The sequence below is a fragment of the Centrocercus urophasianus genome, unplaced genomic scaffold (genome assembly GCF_019232065.1).
Source record: "Centrocercus urophasianus isolate 14NV4802_14NV808 unplaced genomic scaffold, USGS_Curo_1.0 seq_33, whole genome shotgun sequence".
NCBI classification, from domain to species: Eukaryota; Metazoa; Chordata; class Aves; order Galliformes; family Phasianidae; genus Centrocercus; species Centrocercus urophasianus.
In genome coordinates this window covers 8,903,485-8,923,378 of record NW_024884900.1, presented here as the reverse complement: position 1 = coordinate 8,923,378, position 19,894 = coordinate 8,903,485, and the positions used below count along the sequence as shown (strand labels likewise).

The 19,894-nt window shown below is 47.0% G+C and overlaps 1 protein-coding gene across 1 annotated transcript in view; it reads left to right on the top strand.

Moving 5' to 3' along the window:
• Positions 1-13,675: 13,675 nt before the first annotated feature.
• The window catches only part of CALN1 (calneuron 1), a 106,722-nt gene continuing 100,503 nt past the window's right edge, over positions 13,676-19,894 (top strand). The window contains exon 1 of the mRNA XM_042830254.1: positions 13,676-13,786. Within this exon, the coding sequence (XP_042686188.1) occupies positions 13,676-13,786 (111 nt within the window). The remainder of the gene's footprint in view (positions 13,787-19,894) is intronic.

Genomic DNA, 19,894 nt, shown 5'->3' with positions numbered 1-19,894 from the left:
AGGGGGGGGAAAGAAGCTATTTTCAAGATCAGCAGTTGGTGTAATCCAGCTCATTGTTCTCCGTAATTAAACTCTGCACTGTGCGTTTCAATAACGCACTTGAACCACGATGACAAAAGGAATTAGAGGGATTGGCAGATAGACGCAGGCAGAGAAGAGCTCACCTGGCATCACTCAAACTAAAGGTGACCCGCCTAAGGTTTTCTTTTCCAAGCCGAGAAAACTGAACTTGGGATCTTCTTTGTGGTGATGAAAAGGCCTTTTTTCCCCCTTCTCTTTATTTTCTTTGGGTATGGGTGATGAATAGCACCAAGCTTGTCTCTCCCTCTTTGGGCGGACGCTTGGGGGCTGTGGTGGGTTGGAACTTGAACCCAGCCAACCCCTGGCATATTTGGTGTCCTGTCCTGCAAACACTAAGGGGCAATAAGTGTTCTGTTATCCTTGAGCTCATTCCTCCCTCTGAGCTTCTACCAAGCCCCTTGGTAACGTGAGAGATCAGTCTGAGTGGGCATGTGGCTTCATAACGTCCTGAAAGGCAATTTGCTCTGCTTGTCAATCTCCATCCATTCAAGGCTTTCCTTCTACAAGCAAGACCTGAGTTTCTGAAGAAAGAGCAGAAAAGTAATTCTTTTTCTATTGTAGGTAATAACCTTTCCCACTTTCTCTGCTCCATACACTGGAAAGAGCAGAAACACAAAAGACACAGTTCTCATTTTGGCTTTTTCTTTGCCAACCACCTTTAAACAAAAGAAAAATAGCAGGGTTTCTGGAGCAGGAAGGTTCCAAAATGGATCTGACTGAGATAAAACCTGAATTTGCTCTTTCTAGCTGCTAGACTCTAACACATTCTTCTATTCAGAACAAGGGACATATGTCAACCCCGTTCTACGTCTCTGGCAGGATATTACAGATTGAATTAGTATGATAAATTAAACATAGTCGTAACATTCCACAGAGGTCTCAGATTGTAAAAATGCATCGTATGAATGAAATCACACAGTTATTAAGCAGTGTGCTCGAGATAAAAACATCACTGCGGCCGGGAAGGAAGAGAGCAGTCATGTCTGGGGCTCGGGGAATCCAGATGTGGGGTTATCAGTGCAGATCATCGGCAGTTTAGCTGGATTCAGGTGGCCTTTCAGGGCAGCTAATCCACCATCTGCTGCCACATTTTCTTCTTTGAGTTTTTTATCCTTTTTTTTTTTTTTCCCTTCATTATTCTGATACTTCTTTCTTTTTTTCTCTTTGAACGTAAGCTGCTTCTAGCGTATGAGCTAAAACCTGTGTTTTAATGGAGGGAGGCAAGAGGCTGCACAGACAATTACAACTTGTTTTCCACCCAGAGACTGCTGGAAATCGATTGTCTACCAGAGGCTGACCATTAGATAAAGTCAAGACAAACTGCATCAGAAGCCCTGGGGATCCTTGAAAGCAGGTTTTCAGTAGTCACCTCTAGGTGTTGCCCAACTTGACGGAGGTTTCACCCTTTAAATCCTTCTATGCTGAGACCTGGTTTGCTCAGGAATGGAATGACAATGAATTATTTCTGGCTTTCCCCAAAGCACTGACTCCAGATTGAGAACTGCCCAAGTGCTCTGGGAGCCTGGCTCCTATTGCAGAGTGGCTTAGTGGACTCCCGGGAGTTTTACACGCTGTGTTGGAAGCTGGCAGAATGCCCTTGGGTGGTTTTACAGGAATTTCCCTTGGAGGATCTGTTGCAAGAGTAGACACAAGAATGGTCTGGCATATGAAGAACTGTAAACGAAACAGGGATGTATTTTTCTTTTTGCTCCCTTTCAAACACGCTTTGGTAAATCAGTCAATGAAGACAGGAGAGGGTTGAGAATAATAAAGCTTTTCTGGGGTTTGAGGAGAAAGCTGCTGTGCTATGACCAGCACTCTCACGGAGGAGAACCCAGGTCCGCCTGCCCCTAGGGTGCTTCCTGCTCGTGCAGTGTGTGACACCACAGCCACCCAGGAGTGACACCAGGGGGTGGCTCCAGGTTTGCAGCCGTGCCCAGGAGCCTGCTGGATGAGCAGGGGTCAGCTGCTGGCTCTGGGAAGGGCAGGAGTTCTGCGGTGGCCAGGGAGCTGGTGGTGGAGATGAAATTGCTTGTGGGCACCTGAGCTAGAACACATGAATGGACTGTAACGTGAGTTGTGGCTGTGCTGAGAAGCTTTGGTTGCGTGACATCACCACTTGGCATTGTACACAGGTCCACACAAAATCATGGTCCTGATGGGCAAGACCTCACACAGTGGAGGGCCACACGGTCCATCGTGGCGTGATGGGTGTCACAAGCAGGCAGGAGGGCCACTGCTCCCAGCTGGTGCAGCCCAGCCCCAGGGTTCAGATTCCAATGGCCATGGGGAGTGGGAAGAAGATTGAGATGTTTTAGAAAACCCTCACCCTTGACAAGCAAGTTGAAAGAGTAGATTGATTCTTTTCTGCGTCGGATTGGACCATGGGCTGAAAGTGCTCTTGTCTTGTGACCTGCTGATTGAAGGAGCAAAATCATACAGTGCTGTCATCGGGAACTTTGATAAATATTTTATTTCCTTGTGAAATGTCGTTTATGAGAGACGCAGCTTTCTCTGGGGTACAAGAATAAGACAGATTGTGGAAAATACTGTCACTGCTCTTTACGACCCAGCTGAACTGCGCGACTTCAGACAGGGGTTTCATGATGGAGGAATACAAGCTTATATCATCTGTGGCACAAAAGATGACAGGGAATGCAGCTCAGGTCTCATTTAATGCTTGAGAAAACAGGCTCTGTCCTGGCTGGGAGCAGCCAGAGGCATCAGGCAGCCTTGAGAGACCTTGCTCACCCCCTGCAACACTCACCCTGCTCTTGCCCTATACCTGCTGTTAAAAACCCATCAGATGCTGTGCTGGGCCTGAGGCAAACCTCTCAAACAGCTTGGATGAGAGGCAGGGTCAGCTGCAACTTGCCAGAAACCACTGCTATGGACAAGCTTTGGTAACCACATGTGTCCTGATGAGAAAGTCCCAAGCAGAACACTGTGATGTCCATGCATATCCATGAACAAGGAGGCATCGTGGTGCCTGAGAGCAATGTGGGTGTTCTCCAGGTCCCCCAAGCCCCTCTGCTATTTGTGTCTGCCAGAGGCAGCTGGTTGTACTGGGAATACACATCAGTGACAACAGTGCTACCAAAGTACGTGACAGAACACCCACCCTTGTGGTGCAGTTTGCTGAAGACAAGCCCTTGGAAGTCCCTGAGAATAAGATGGTTTTTTTTTTCTGTGATAATGTGCTTAAGTTAGATCCATCACAGAGGATATTAAATGACAGATTAGCTGAGCTTAATAGTGTGAATTATGAAAAGAACCTGCTCTGTGCAAAGCATAGGGTCACATTCAATGACTCACTAGGCATTTTCTTGACCATTAGTTGAACACTTCATGTCAAAAATGTGATCCACATAGAATTTCTGCAGTTTGATGGAGAATGTCTTTAGCTCTCAGTGTCCAGCAGCTACAGGAGGAAATGTTTCCCTCTATGTCAGCAAAAAAAACAACCCAAACAGAGTCCCAGGGCAATGGTGTGGGAGTTCCTATGTTGAGCTACGCCTCAACACAGCTACTGTATAATACAGTGAGAACAAATTCCCATTTCACCTATTATCCTGGAAGAGTGCAAGTGCAGCACATGCCTTCTCTTACAACTTTCCAGCTTCTGTTGATCACTCACAGACACTTCCTGAGCTGGGGGCTATGCCTGTCTCATTTTCAGTGAATTATTTAAGTCCTCCTTGAACCTATTTCTGCCTTTGAGCACCATCGAAGTCTTCCGGCAAAAATTCAACATCTTAATTGTACGCTCCTTGCAAAAATACTTCCTTTGAATTCTTTAAAATCTGCTCCTCTTAGTTTCACTGGAAAACTCCTAGGTCTGCCGCTGTGAAAAATAGAGTGTGTTTGTTCTCTGTTGACCTTCCCTATGTCTCCATGTTGAGGACGTAATAAAATTCTGATTTGGTAAGAGTCTCCTACATCCCTTTCAACCACCTCTTTGCCGGATTGAAGGGTCCTACTGTGTTAGTCTATTTTTGTATAGTTCTCTGGCTTTGTTCAGCTTCACTTCCTTCCTCTCGCCATTTCTTGCTCTGCTATTTCCTTTCTAGGATGCACTGAGCAGAAATGTATTCATCATGTAGGTGCACGGTGATTCAGATAACAGCACAGTTTCAATTCTGTCCTCTATTTCTTTCCCTCACATTATATTCACCCATAGTTATGTTGAGCTTTGAGTTGATGTTTTCAGGGAACCATCCATATTCCTTCCAGTAACTCCTTTGTGAATGGTAATGACTAGTTGATAGTTTACCATTTTGTAGGGAGACTACAGGATATTTTTTCCCATGTGCATTATTTTGCACTGTTTCGCACTGAAATTCAGCTGTTATTTTATTTCTCAGACAAGGAGTTCTGTGAGAGTTTTTTTGTAACTGATACAACCAGTTCTGGTTTTGATTACCCCGATTAATTTCCTATCGCTGATATATTCTTTGTCCTCATACTCTCCCAATCCCCAGATCATTTCTTAGTATATGAGTAGATCTATCAGACAGGTCTCTCTGGGTTTGCCGTTGGATGCTTCTTCCGTTATGAAAACAGATTATTTATCTCTGTTTCTTGCCTTCTTTTCCCAACCTTCTTTTCCCACCTCCTTCGTAATGAAAAACAACGCAAACAATTCACTTTAACCTTTCTGCTATGTCTTTCTCCCGAGAATACATTTCATGCAGTGATCATCTATCAGCCACACCACTACTCTGGCAAACCTCCTTCCCCTAATGTTCCTGAAGGGGTTTTATTGTTACTTTTTATGTCTCTAGCAAGTTGTTGCTCAAAACCCTTTCTGGCCTGCCATATCGTTCCTCTCCATGCAATTTGTCACGTTCCGGATTCTATTTCCTCTCTTGAACATGACTTGGGCTTTTAGAGGAATGCCTTTTAACAATTCCACTCTGCTGTGTAGCTGCACAAACATTCATCCTTTCAGCTCTCCTTTGTTTGGCAGTGTATGTTTATTCCAGGCTTGCAATAAGGAGTTTTGAAATGGTTCTCTTCCAGCTGCTCTTTCTAATTTCTTCTCAAGCAGCTTCTTCATTTTTTATGTACTTTGTCATTTTTTAAGGTCATCTTTGAGTAGTCCTTGGTACCTTGGAACCAAACTAAGAGCTGCTTTTCTGCTTCTCAATGATTGCAGTCATCTATTTACGATGCCCAAAAATTATTTCAAATGTTGGGCTCAATCAGAAGTGGTCTTCCCAATGTGTCCTGGCTTTCCAGAGCCCCACCAGCCAGCTTCTTTCCAAGAGAATCTGAGGGAAGCTGTATTGATATCCTCACCCAAGTGGGTGCCCCCATTCTTCAAATTCTGCCACTTGCAAAAATATTGAATGCAACAGCTCTACACTGTGCTGTACACTCCTGCCTACCTTGGATGGCACTTCTAAATCAGCAGTAAAAGGAGCTGGATATTGTTGCTGTCCCAGAAGAAGGACCCATGAGGTAGCACTGCAGCTCAGCCCCTTGCATGCGTTGTGTGTGATGTTTTGACCCAAGGCAAACCCTACTATTTCCTTTGTTTCTGAGCCACCCCTCTACCAGTAAACAGTTTGAACCTCCCATACTGAATGAAGTCATATCAACATCCCTACAGCCAGTTAGAAAAAAAACCTTTCATTTGGAAAATGCTGCTACGCTGCTGTGGCAATGATCACATTAGTGGTAGCAGAACTGTTTGAGTGGGACTAAATTAAAGCACAACTGAAATGTTTGAAAGAAAATGAAGACCGCCGTCAGGGTCAGATGTAAATATGTTCTGTTGACAAATTGCAGGAAACAAAAAAAAAGGTAGAAGTTGTAGTTGCAGAGATGACTGAAGGTCCCTTCCAACCCAAACCAACCTATGGTTGTGTGACTTCAGAATATGAAAAAACAGAGCACGTTTAGTTTACTAAAAAGCTAGAATGCTTACAAGAACATTTGACTACAATACATATCCTATGCTATTAAGAGAATTTTTGTGACATGCTGTATGGGAACTGTTGAGCCATGGCCTGATTGAGCACATGGGGAAAGGGCTGACTGGTCAGCCCTGGCAGCACAGGTGAAGGCAATTCATCCCTGTGATAGAAAGGCCTGGCTGTGCCTCCACAGACCTTATTTAAGGGCTGACTGCCAGTGGGGAAGGATCTTTGGTTGGAGATCTCTCCTTGGTGAAGCTTTTTCCCTATGAACCTGGAATCTTCTGGTATGGGTGAGCAATCTTCTTCCCTTCCTTTATAGCACCTTTGTATCGTGCTGGTCCTTCCATCATCACACCTTTGTTGTAACGCCTTTCCTGTTGTGTTGATCTGTCCAATTGCTGTACATACATAAAATGGGGAAACTAAGCCTGTTTTAATAAGTAAAATCTTTAAGTACTGTTGAAAAACAGCATAAACATTCAGAAACTTCTTTTACAGAACTTAAGAGTTGCTAGTAAAGTCCTGATTCAGAAAAGCCTATGACCTCAAATGAAGTAGCTTGAATCCATGGCACAAAAACATGTGTTGAGATTAATCAAATGTATTGATCTTTTTATAAATCCTTACGTTTACTTTCTTGAGCTGGGATAAAGCTTTGTGTATGGATCTGGAAGACTAGAGCAATCCTCTCAGCTTTACAGTTGGCTTCCAGAGGAGCACCAGTGGTGCCATATTGCAGCATTCACCAGTTTACCATTACTATGGCACAGGACAACCTCCAGAGAAGCATTAGTTATGATATCAGAAAAAGGTTTTTCCTATTCAGCATGCAAACCACAGTTCCACTGTGCTTCTGAATGCTGGCTTGAAGCTTTATCATTACCGGAGCTCTGAGAACTCACCTGAGCTCACCTGGATCCCATCCATAGCTCCATCAAGGCCATGGGGCTCATTGAAGCTGTGATTCTTTTCTTCCCCATCGTGGAGCAGACCAACCTCTACCACTCGATGACAGACCCACTCCTCACCAGACAATTCATCGCTGAATGCCTCCTGCTAAGCTGATTCCTATATAAATAGTAGCAGTGTGGGTTAGGATTGAGTGTGGTTTTGTGGCCGTAAGTGGAAGCTATGGGTATCAGGAGTAATATGTAAAAATGCGATTGGAGCAGCATCATTAGCGAGATGGATGGGTGTATTTGTGTGCTAGAATAACTACTGAGTGCTATCCAATTAAGCCTGGACATCTCCTATATGCCAAGGTGTTGATTTGTGCAATTGGTTGTTAGTGACCGTAGCTCTGAGTTAAAAATAACTATTTGCTGTTCTATATTTATATCTCTGGCCTCCCAGCCATCCTAATAAATACCTAATGAAGATCTGCTTACATCTAGCCCTGCCAGATCTTGACCTAAACCCTGTTTCTTTTTGGCTCCCATGCTGCTGCCTGCAGTCCTGGTTGGATTGTTGAGGAGCCATCTGCCCTGTGCATTGCCATGAGCTGCTGCTTCCACCTTCACAGCAGAAGAATCTCTGTTGAATTAGTCTCAGCACACAGCAATTACATTACAGAAGTCGGGAGAAAGGGAGCAGCGGTAATTTGTAAGTCTTAATTCTGCCAACAAAATCCTATTCATTTTTGTTGGGTTTCTTTTCCTTCCCTTTTTGCTCCTCACACCTTGGCAAGGCTCTTTCCTGTTTTTCTTCCAGTACATGGCAAATGCACAATAAGAACAGGAGGTCATTTACTCCAAATCCTCAGCTTACAATTCTTCTGACATCGCCAGTTGCTTTTCCTAAAGGCTGTGAATAATGCACGAATTCATTGTTGGCTAGCAGTTGTAATTGGACTTTTCCTAAATTTTCAAGAGCTTTGAAGTTGCCAACATACTTCCCTGTGGCTCTGTATTTGCACTTCATCAGCTGGGATGCACCCGACTGACCCTACAACTGCTGCCCTGCAGCTTAGCGTACAAAGGCAGAGAGGAACAGTAGGGATGCAAGGTCCCATGCCAGAAAACTTCACCACCTCTGGATAGTAGAGAATATTTTCAAGAAGCTTTGCCAGGCTGATCTCCTTGGGCAACATTTTGCACCCAGTGTATTTCAAGATGCATTGCTGTGGAAACTACTGCCAGATGGTGATGTCAGGCTGATGTCAGGCAGACCATAGCAAGAGCAGCCTCTCCTCTCCCTGCAGACTTCTGCTGCAGTGTAATTGTCCTGTGGCTGTTGCTGTTCCCATGCAGACAGTGATTTCTTCCAGCCCTGAAACTCCAAAGGGAATTTTCCTTGTGCAGTACTCTCCCAGGAAAGCTTTCAGGAACAGTTCAGGTGAAGAGGAAGAAAGAAGGGTGCGTTTCTGATCCACGTGGTGAGATAAGCATGGGAAAAACATGACGTACTGCCCATGAAAGTTAGAGTGAGGGAACTTTCAGCTGGATGGAGAGGGAAGAGTTATAGGGAGGAGGGGAAAGTGTCTCAGCTACATTAAGACAAAGCTGATAGTTCTTTGCCAAAATGGTGTCTTTTGGTCTGAAAACATCGTTTTTGGGTTCTCTGATGCTGTTCTCGAATTTGTTGAATTCAGACTGAGGGAAACGGTTCACTTGAATTGTTATTATTATTTTTTGCACTAGGTCATTGAAGTCTGCATGGGAATTTCTCTAGGGCCTGAATTGAGGAGCTCAGTAACCCACAGCTCTGGGCTGGGAGCAAAGAAGCCAGCAAGTTCTGCTGGAGATGGCTGAATCAGCTGCAAACCCAGCTGCAGAAGGAGCCTCACTTGTGACCCCACCTCTCCTGAGGCACGTTAGATGCCTTGTGGTTCCTGACCACATAAAGGCTATGACATGCAGTCCCTAGGGTGAGGGATATGTGCCAGTTCTGATGATCCAGTGGTGAGTCAGAAGGTGGGCAGTGCTGCCTGGAGCCATCTCTGCACCATCTGAAAGGAGCTCTTGCACCAAGGATTTCTGCTTCCTATTGGAGTTGCCTCCAAGCTTGTGTCACTTCTTTGGGTGGGTTTCCATTCAGTTCTGCTGCTACTTTGCATGTTGTGAACATCTGAATATTGATTAGACATGAAGAAATTCATTTCTTGTCTGTTTTGTTTATGTTTTTGTTCAGACAGGATCTGTGAGGTTTACTCTCTGTCCTATTGAGTGTTTAAGCATTTCTTATCATTTGAGCTAGGAAAAGATGAGCTCCTGCTTTCTGATGGCCTGATGCATAGGCCGTGCACTTTGTTGTTCTGATCCAAACCAATGGAGCTCTTAGGTATGAGTCACCTCCTCCCATGGGGAATATCTGAAATTGCAGGGCTCAGAGCTGAACAGCACAACTACCTCACGGGGCAAAAAAGAATCATAGAATGGTTTGGGTTGGAAGGGACCCTTAAGATCATGCAGTTCCAATCCTCTGCTATAGGCAGGGACATCTCCCACCAGACCAGGTTGCTCACAGCCCTGTCCAGCCTGGCCTTGAGTGCTTCCAGGGAGGGGGCATCCACAACCTCAACCTCTTCCCGTGGCCAGCAATGGTGTCTGGTATTCTTGCCAAACATTCTTGGCCTTTATCAAGTGCCAAAGATGAAGTGACTCTGCATTAGTCGTGATCTTTTGTCAGGTTTGCTTTTTCTGTGTTGACTTGAAGCCCCATGAATTTGGGACTGCAGCAAGCTGAACTTTAACTTCAGGTCCTGCCACTTAATGAGAAGGTCATTTACATCGCCCTGTGCTGTCACTGATGTTATGATGGGCTGGAGATGTCAAGGTCTGGGGGGCTTTTTCTCATTGTGTGATGAGGCCTATGAGCTGCAGATTGTGCACTTCAACAGGCACGTACATTTGTCCCAGCCATGTCTTTGCCTTTACCAAGACTATTGCTCTGCCTGAATCCTGTCTGGAAATGCTGCTAGGGAGTATTTAAAGCATTTTCTTTTTCCTGGGCAGAGAGGTCTATCCATGGCAGTGTACTTCCAACTTCACCAGAAACAGAGCATTCAAGTTCTGACTGACCTTATTGCTCCTGGTGGCAAGTGCATTTCTTCTGCTTTCCAAGTTAAATGGTGACATACGCATTAGGGAAAAAGCCCTTGCATCCAAGTCTTTGTACACCCTGGTGGTCTTCTTGAATGCTACTCGACTCCTGATGAATAAAAATGCTTTATCTTCTTGAGGGGCAGTGAAAGCATCTTCCTTGCATAGTCACTCTTCCAGTCCACTCTCATACCTGTGAACCTCTTCTCTGCCTCCTCTTGTGGAATGTGCTTTTACTGGAGAGAAAAATTAGATGTGAGGAAAGTCTGGAGATCCAGATGTCCAAGCAGCAGTGCTGCCATCCAAGCTCTGTCCTTCATGGCTTGTAATGAGGAGCCTTGGAGTGGAGCAGAGCCCTGACCCACAGCCAGCCTTTGTACCTGCTCTCACCTCCTTTGCCAAGAGGTGAAGTCTGGAGCAGCTGCTGATGATTTTCATTTTCAGCCTTAGCTTCTGAGCTATAAATAAGCCTGGAAAATAACCACATTTTCTCTGAATTATGTAACAGATGTTAAATTCCCCAAGATGAAGAGGTGTCAGCCTGATGGAAGGAGTGATACGAGGACCTTCTTTTTCCTTTGAGCTGGGCTTTCTTTCTTATTTGAATCTGTGAATTTGGCTATCTACTGCTAGAGGTAATAAATAAAAGTGAGGATCACCCCACAGTTGTGTCTCAGCCCTGCTGACCCCATCTCTTCCCCATGCATACATGTTTAAGCTTTCCTTGCCCTTCTCCGCCATCAGATTTTGAAGATGGTGCCATCCAAAATGAAGTCCCATTGAAAGAATGTGTTGTGATGAAGAGCTGTTGAGTGAGTCACCACAATCGTGTTGGCAAGGTGGGCTGTGGAGCAGGCCAGATCCTTACGCTTGGCACGAGACAGCAAAAAGCAAAAAGGAGAGAGAGAAGCTGGAGCCAGGAGCACTGCAGTGCTTGGCCAGCCAGCAGGGCTGGGCTGCAAGTGCTTTCCTTGGTTAAAGCTTTACTGAAGCTTTAACCGCTTCAGTAACACAACTCTGCCCAAGTGGAGACATTTCCATGCTGTGCCCTCATCTGGGCACTGGGAGATGGGCTTAAGGCAAACATAGAGGATGTGTTCTGTGCAAGGAAGGGATCTGAAACGTTTTTGCCTTGCCTCTTTCTATTTTCCCCCTTTTTCCTCCTCTATGTGATGGTTAAAAAATCTTACAATTTTATGAAAGCTTTCGCCTAAGAGGGGCCGTTCGCATCTCTAGTCCAGCACCTGCCCAAAGATGCAGAAGACTTTCTCCTTAAGAATGAAGATTCCACTGCCTGTCCAGCTCACATCCCGGGGCAGATGAGCAAACTATTAAGGTTTTTGGTTGGAAAATCCTCTGCTACCATTTGTTCCTCTTGCTCCTAGTTATTTCCCATTGACTCTTGACATGCTCCAGTTGTATCCTACTGATTTGCCATGGGGCTGATTTGCCATCCAGTCTGGTGGCATTTCCTTAATTCTGGAGGACCAATGTGGCCCTGATGATCAAGCCTCATAGTTGGCCATTGCCAGTGCAGCCCAGATATACTGGAAATAGCTGTGAAATGCTCAGGAAAACTTCCACATCCTGAGAGTTGTGCCCACCTCTGTTTGTATGCGTGGTCCATCTCATCAATACAGCTTCCTTTTATTTTCCTGTGGATTTTTAGATATTGGATTAAAATTGAGAATTAAAAGCAGTAAAGCTACTTAAAACAGTTTGTTTTGGGTTTTGTTTTTTTTTTTTTTTTGGATACTTTTTTCTGTTCCTTGGCGCATTTTATAACTGGCCTTAATTACTCGTTTCTAACCTAAAATGAGCAAGAAGGGGTGAAATCACAGGGTTTTTTCTTTTTTTTTCTTTTTCTTCTTCTTTTTTATTAATATTTTGTTATATCCTTTATGGGTGGTGGCTCCTTCCCTAGCATTCCTGCTTTGTGCCTCCTGGTGCCTTCCATTAAGACAGAGAGAAGCTGTCACCAGCTCTGTGTAACAGTGCTGAGTGGTCTCGTGGGAGAGCAATTTATAAATGTGGATTGAAGACATTGGCCCCAAGGGGACCACGTTTATGTAGGTGTAGATACACAGCGAGGCCACTAAATCAGTACAGCACTAACAGTGGTGGCTGTGCTCTTACCTATGACCTGAGGGCTCCTCTCTGTTAGAAGTGATGCTGCTCAGACATTTATTTTTGAGCTCTGGCGTAGCGTTCCCTGTCATCCACCCACTGTAATGACAACTACAAGTGCACTTTAAGAAAGGAAGAAGGAAGATGCAGTGAGCAGGAGACCCAGTTCTGAATGGTTTCACTATTTCCCCAGTGATCTCTGTAGCTTGTCCTTTGGAGCAGCTGATAGCTTTGCATTCTATTATTCACTGCTCGTTACTGATTAATGGCCTTTAGTGTCATTGCTTATTTCATTTTCTGACCAATCTGCAAGATCAGCCATTATCTAGGAAAAAAACCCTCTTTCTTTCCGGTGTTAAGTGGTTGACCAACGGAGCAAGGGTAGGGTTTGTGTTCAAGAATAAGAACAAGATGCTTTGAAAAACTGTCTGGAAACATGCACAGAGAAGAGCCCAGCTATTCTGGGGGTGCTGCAAAGCATAGAGATAAATGAGGTAGTCCAAAAAATATAAGGACTGAAACCAGAGGCCAATCAGAACCTCCGAGTTAGTAATAACAGTGCTGTAGTGGTACAATTATAACCCACGGCAGAGGTCTGATCTCAGGCCATGCCTCAAGTGTGCAAGACAAAATGGTAAGTCAATTTTTGCTTCAAGGCACTTAAAAGCTGTGTTACCAGGCAAGTGGGGCCAGCAGCAGATGGGCAGGGGCTGGCATGGAGAGGGGATGCTCAGTGCAGGGCACAGCTGTCAGGAATGTGATCTGGGAAAAGATAAGGAGGGACACATGGTACAGTTTGGGGCACCCCCCTGAGCACAAAGGCTGGCACAGGGAAAGGAATAAAGCACTTTGTTCAGAGGTGTCCCCAGGCTGGTGCAGGGTTGTTGAAGGTGTGGGGTTGATGCCCAATGGTGAGCTGGTGCCCAGCCACACTGTGGGCATGAGGGGTTCTGGTGGTGCACCCTTGGGTGCAAGAGGGAAGGAGCCAAGTTTCGCCCACAGAAGTAGAGAACATGCTTTGCAAAAGCCTTTCCCGTGGCCTTGCTGCAGAACACAACGTGTGCAGGAGAATCTGAGGGGCATGGTACAGGTTTTGGTGCAGCTGGAGCCAGCCCTGGCTATTGCATCTGCTCCATCCTAACCGCGTGTTTCGAAACGTCTGAGCAAATCGCTGCTGCCCCCTGGAAGGAGCAGGGCTGTGTCCCAGAGCCTGCTATTCCCATGGCGTTGAACATTCTCTGCAAAACCAGCTTTTATTTAGAACTGAACATCTGTTCCAGATGTGGTTATTCCCTGCCTGCCCTGCTGCGCTCCTGCCATTGTTGTCCCACTCCACAGCGAAAGGCTGGCATGAATTATTGAAAGATGAAGCTTAAATAAATGATAAACCGGTACGGTGCGTGCAGTAAGTTTCTGTCAACTCCTTGCAGGGTCGTGCTGCCGGCTGAGCTGAGCCCATGATGAGCTCGTGTGCTCCGCAGGACCTGCGGCCACGTCTGCCCAATGGGGCTGATCGAAGAGCGTGGAGAGGGGCAGCCCCAGCATGACAGCGACCAGGGGGACGAGGAGGAGCCGCGGCAGAGGAGCCAGCAGCCAGAGCTTTCCTCCTGGCAAGTGGTTTTCTTGTCTTGGATCCTTGAGGCAGTGGCTGGGAGGATGGGGAGGGAGGGATGCAGCTCTCAGGGTTGAGCGTTGGGCGCGTGTGATCTGACAGCATAACGGGTCTTGAGCTGAAATCTTGTTGTAAAATCTCATCCTGCATCTTGTGGTGGAAGCAGCTGTGTCCGAACCCTTGCACGTGACTCCGGGTTGAAGCCCACGGAAGGTCTGACCCGGCCAAGCCTCCATGTCGGTCACAGTTGGGAAATCCAATGGGTTTTAGGAAGCGCAATCACCTTAGAAATTGGATTATTATTATTATTATTATTATTATTTTTTGTATTATTGTTATTTCCTTCTTCACCGTGTTGAAAAATGGCTTGACTCATGGCTGCGGGAGGCTGTGGGGATTCGCAGCAGACCATCTGTTTCGGCTGTTAGCAGTCATTAATTCTTTTTCTCATTTTTTGCTGCTTTTGAGATACTTTGGGAAAAAATGTTCTTGATGGCATTGGAGGACTTCAAAGTCACTTATGATTTTTACTTTTTTCCTCGGAGAAACAATATGCGGTAGATGCAGTAGTTAGGAGAGAACTGCATTTTATATTGGGTTTTCTAAATGGGAATTTCTGTCTCTGGTGGACAAACAGGAGCACACGACATCCTGTTATCTCCTTTCCACCACCCATTCACCTACTACCTGCCTTCCTCCCATACTGCAATACAGCCACTAATGAAGGCTGTTTTTGGTGGGTGGTTTGTATTTCTTCTTCTTCCTCTTTTTTTTTTTTTTTTTTTTTTCCTGGTTTAATGCCAAAAGCTTTTAATTGACAAAATAAGAACTTTTTTTTTTTCAAACCATTGCGCTTCCAGCATTAAGAACTTGCTGATTCAATCAGCCTTATCCTCTCCAGTTATTCTACCCAGAAACTGGAAGATGACTTAACTCCCTGACAGGTGTTCACAGCTGATGGCTCAGATCTGTGGATGGAGTGCTGGGGCATATGGCATGATACATAATAGAACAAACGAACCCTATTGACACTGTCCACCCTGCAGCTTGAATGCATTTATCCTTGTGCCTTGCTCCTGCTGCAATCAAACCCAGTCCATGAGCAGACTCCTCTTGGAGGTGCTCTTCCCAACCAATGGACTCTGGGTTGTCGGAATTGCAGCAAACTGTCATTGTGCTGTTCTGCAAGGACCTGTGACATGGAGAATGCTGATCTTGCATGTGTGGTGTGTTGTATGGAAATGTGTGACGGGGAGGTGGTGGCAGCTCTTCCAGAGGATGCTGAGCCCTAACGTGAAGCTGGAGCTGAGAGAGAGCTCGGCGTGGGTACGTGGCTGTGTCAGTTCAGGTTGTGTGTCCCCAAAATGATGAGCTGCGCGGTGACATAGGTCTATAGCCAGGACATAGACCTGCTGTGCTGCCTTATGCTGCTTGGAGACTGTGGAACAGAACTTGGGTGTGACACGGGGCGAGGTGACAGCCGGAGTGCCTGGAATGCTTCCAGCCATCCATTAAGGCTGCAGGTTTCAGCAGTACTACAAATGTGCCCTGGAAAATGCTCCAAAGAGCCACTGCGGTCCCTGGGCTGGGGAGGTGGCACCTGTGGGTACCACGGGGATGGGGGATCGTCTGCCCCACTGCCTGCTCCAGGGTGGTGAGACCCATATATATCTCCATAGCACAAAGCAAAGAGCCCGTGGTTGTGTCCCTGATGCTGAGCAATGTAGGGTTGTGCTGGGCTGGGATGTTCCCCCATTCACCCTACAAAGGGTGCGGCAGGAGATACTCAGGTTTGATGAAGAAGGAAGGGGAGGATGAGTGTTCCCAGAGCCCACATCAACTATTTGAGCTCTGCATGTGACTGCTTTCACTCGTGACCACCTCCTACTCCTTCCACCTTCCCAGACTTTGGTGTGCCCCAAAATCACTGCCTGTTCCTGAGTGAGAAATAAAGGAAAGAAAAGGGAAAAAAAAAAACCAACTGTCTTCCCATCAGGAAATTTGCCTGTTAGCACCCCAGCTACAAAAATCTCAATGGAGCTTTTCCCCCCTAAACAAACCCTCACTGATGGGAAGTCTAAAAATAAGCGCCTTCTCCACAAACAGCTTAAAGATGTTGAAAACGAAAAGCAACAAGGGATGTAGAACGCATGACTCACTAAATTACAGGGCTATCTTTCGAAGAGCAAAACAAAACACAAAGCCCTCCCCACTTAAACTCGCCGGGGCTGAGGCTGTGCGCTCGCGGAGCTGGCGCAGCCACCCTATTGTTGTGGGATGGCAAAGGGCTCGGAGCCCTCATTGCACATTTCCTTCACGCCATGTGCCAGAGAGCTCTCCGTGTAAATAAGCCACGTGTGAGCAGGCAGCTCCATGGCACGGATGGGAGGTGCTTTTCTCCCACCCGTGGGCATGGCTGTGAGTTTGGGATCCAGAGCGCCTTGCCTTGCTCAGCCGTTGGTGTTTGGACTCTCGAGCGAATTTTGGTAGGTGTCATTGTGTTTGTCCACAGCTCCAGTTTGTTGGGATAATGTGATGAAAAGGAATTCTTGGCTTGTTGGGTTTTTTTTTTGGTATGTTGTCTTTTTTTCTCCCCAAAGGTCTCTTCTTGCGGTGTTGCTTTGGTGTTCCAACACTGATGCTTTCTTAGCGTTTGCAGATGAGCTTGAATCAAAATCTTGGCGTTATGAGACAGCAGGAGAGGGATGGATGCGTGCCAAACCTATGCCTACATCTGATGTTTGCAGCCAACCCCAATCTCCCTAATAGGCTGAAATGGAGCCTTGGATGCAGGCAGATGGCGGGGCTGGAGATGTGGCTCTGCCACAGTCTGGGGCTGCTATCAGTGTGTACAGTGCCTTCACTCTGCTTTGAGGCAGCTATGGGCTGCCCTTCCCACCGTCAGCACCTGCACTTGTAGCCATCCTCCTCCTCTGGAACAGCAGGGCTGACTTTTGTGGTCTGATAGTGATAGGACGAGGGGGGTGGCTTTAAACTAAAAGAGAGGAAATTTAGGTCAGATGCGAGGAGGAAATTCTTCACCCAGAGGCAGCGAGGTGCTGCACTGCTGCACAGAGCTGCGGGTGCCCCATCCCTGAGCTGCCCCAGGGCACAGATGGGGGGCTGGGAGGCACCCAGCCCACGGCAGGGATTGGAACTGGATGGTCGTCGAGCTTCCTTCCAACCCATTCTATGGTTCTATCAGCCCATCACTGCAAGATGCCCCTTTCCTGAGCCCACGGCAGTGTTTGGTTGGCATGTCTCAACCCCAAATGTCCCATTGCTCAGTACACACAAAACCAAACTGATCAGTGCATCCATTTTAGCAGGTGCACCAAGGCTGCACGCAGCCGTCGTAAATCCTCACCCGGCAAGGACTTAATCGAGGTGCCTAGTTCTGAAATGCACTAATTAAACTTCAGAATAAACCACCCTGGGCACAAGCGCCGCAAATAAAAAGTAAAAATACAAGTTTCTCCTGGGATAATTAACCATCATTAAAACATGAAAATCCAAGCTGGGGAGCAATTGTGCGCCTTCCACAAAGCGTTTAATCAGAAATAATGGGCTGAAATTAAGCAATACGAAAAATTAGGCTGAAAGGTAAGAAATGGATCCCACCTGTGAGAGCTGACAGAACACACAGTGCTCTCCAGCCTTCTTCAGGGAGCAGCCGAATGTGAATTTCTGGGACACATACAACCTGAGTGGACCAAACTCCCCACACAGTGCTGTTGGAAATAATTGCAGCCCTCCTCACTTCAACGGCCATCATAGATCTTCCGTAGTTTTAATTTTGGTGGATCACCCCTAGCTGAGCACTGCCATTTTGTTTCAACAGAGGATTTTCTCATCTCTGGGACCTCTGAGTTTGACCCTGCAGCCTTACCTCTAGATGTAATCTGAGCTATTCTCAGATGCCAGCCTCTTTGGGAATCATTCGCTGGCTTACCCTGCCTCCCCTTGGCACTGCACTCGTGGCTGCCATTCTTACTGCACGCTCAGCGCTCACCCACTGCTTCCCTTGATCTCAAGTCAGGAACCCAAACTGAAACCAAAGCCCTTTGGCTTTGTTGAGTATCTCCTTGTGAGCTGGGAGGTGCCCACCTACAATGGGCCCAGCAGGGGCACGACAGCTTGGAAGCAAATTGCACCCAACTGTACCCGCTTGTCAGTAGGGTGCTTGCTCAGCACGAGTGGTGATGAGAAGCACCGGTCCCCACGCAGGTCCCTGGCACCCACCTGTCCTCCCTGACTGCTTCTTCAGCACACTGCTTTGTCTCTCTTGTATTATATAATATCTTACATTGTATATTATTATATAATATGTCACCCAGAGGGTGGTGAGGCACTGGAACAGGCTGCCCAAGGAGGCTGTGGATGCCCCATCCCTGCAGGCATTCAAGGCCAGGCTGGATGTGGCTCTGGGCAGCCTGGTCTGCTGGTTGGTGACCCTGCACATAGCAGGGGGTTGGAATTGGATGAGCACCTATGGTCCTTTTCAACCCAGGCCATTCTATGATTCTACACAATGCTATATATCATGATTCCAAGAGTGCAGCACAGCCATTTCTTTCAGGGAGCACCACCCCATGGGTCCTGAGGATGTGTTCCTACAATGGGGTCTGACATGGTCTGTTCTGTGTTTTCCCAAAGACAAAGAGAGCAGAGCTGGAGGCTGGTCCTATTTTCACAGAGCCAGGTTTGGAGTTATTCTGGGTATGTTTAGGGTTTAATGAGAGCATGGTCCTTTAACAATTTTTAATAATAAATACAGAACCCTGATGGATTTTCCAGCTACTGTACTCAGCTGTGAAATTTGGAACCTTTTTGGCTAATGTCTTCCAGAACTGCAGGGAAGGAAATTAGCTGAAGGCAGGGAATAACAAGGGGCTTTGCCCCCGCTTCATGCACGTAAGCAGCCTGTCTGGAGCTCAGAGCATTGCTCATGAAGTGCATTTGTGGATCAGGAGAAAATGAGAAGGGAAAAGGGTGCAAAGAGGGTGATCCAGGTCATGCCCCAATGGAATATTCTGCGAGCAGGGAGTGGGATGCAGGAGTCCTGTGCTGGAGCAGGGCAGCTGCTGGAGCACGAGGGGTTGAGCACCGATGGAGGTGGTGTATCTTGTTGGCATGGAGAGCAACCACAGCAACAAGCCCTCTGCCCACGCTTCTTGGGCTGGTGGCCACGTTCCTTCCGATGGTGACATCCCGAATGGGGAACATCATGGCTGCAAGAAAGGAGGTGGGGATGTGAGTGAGATGCCTTTGAGCTACAGAGCTGGTGCTTGTCCTGCTGCCCCTCGGGTTCAGTGCTGGTGTGGCTGTGGGAGCGGGCTATTTCCTGCTCCCAGCAAAGGCAATTCTGAGCATTTGGTTTCGAGTGGAGACCCTTCTGCTGGCAGCTAATCCCCCCATCTGCACGTATTTGGCTCGAGCTGTCTTGAACTGAACTGTACCTCACCAGTGTTTGCCTTTCTCTGTCACTGCACTCCAGTGGACTTGTTGATATCAGGCAGAGATCCAAAGGGTGCATGCATGGGCTTCTCATACATCCAGAGATGGGAGCAGAGAGCCAGGCGAGCATCTGCAGGTGAGGGCAGGATGGGAAAGCTTTTCTGGCTGCTTTGTGGTGGCTCCTGGAGCTCAAAGGTGATGCTCAGCAGCCAGAAGAGGAGCAGACCTTTGAGGTGCATTTGTTGTGCTGTTGCAGAACAGTCAGGAGCTGACGCTGCCTGAGTTGGTGTGCAGCTCTGCTCCTCAGCATCAAGCTGGGGGTCGGGTGGATGCACAGGCTGGGATGTGGTGCAGGGTGGCACAGCATCACAGGAGGCACACGTGGATGTGGCTTCATTGCTGTTTCATGGAATCGTTGGGCTGGAAGAAACCTTAAAACCCATCCATTTTTAACCACTGTTATGGGCAGGGACGCCTCCCATCATTTCAGGGTACCCAGAGCCCACCCAGCCCAGCTTCGAGCACCTCCAAGGACGGAGGCACCCACCATACCTCGGGGCAAGAGCCTCCCCTTATTTTCCCAAAAAGACCAGGCAGCATCATACACCTCTCACAACCAAAAAAAAACCAAACCAAAAAACAAACCAAAAAAA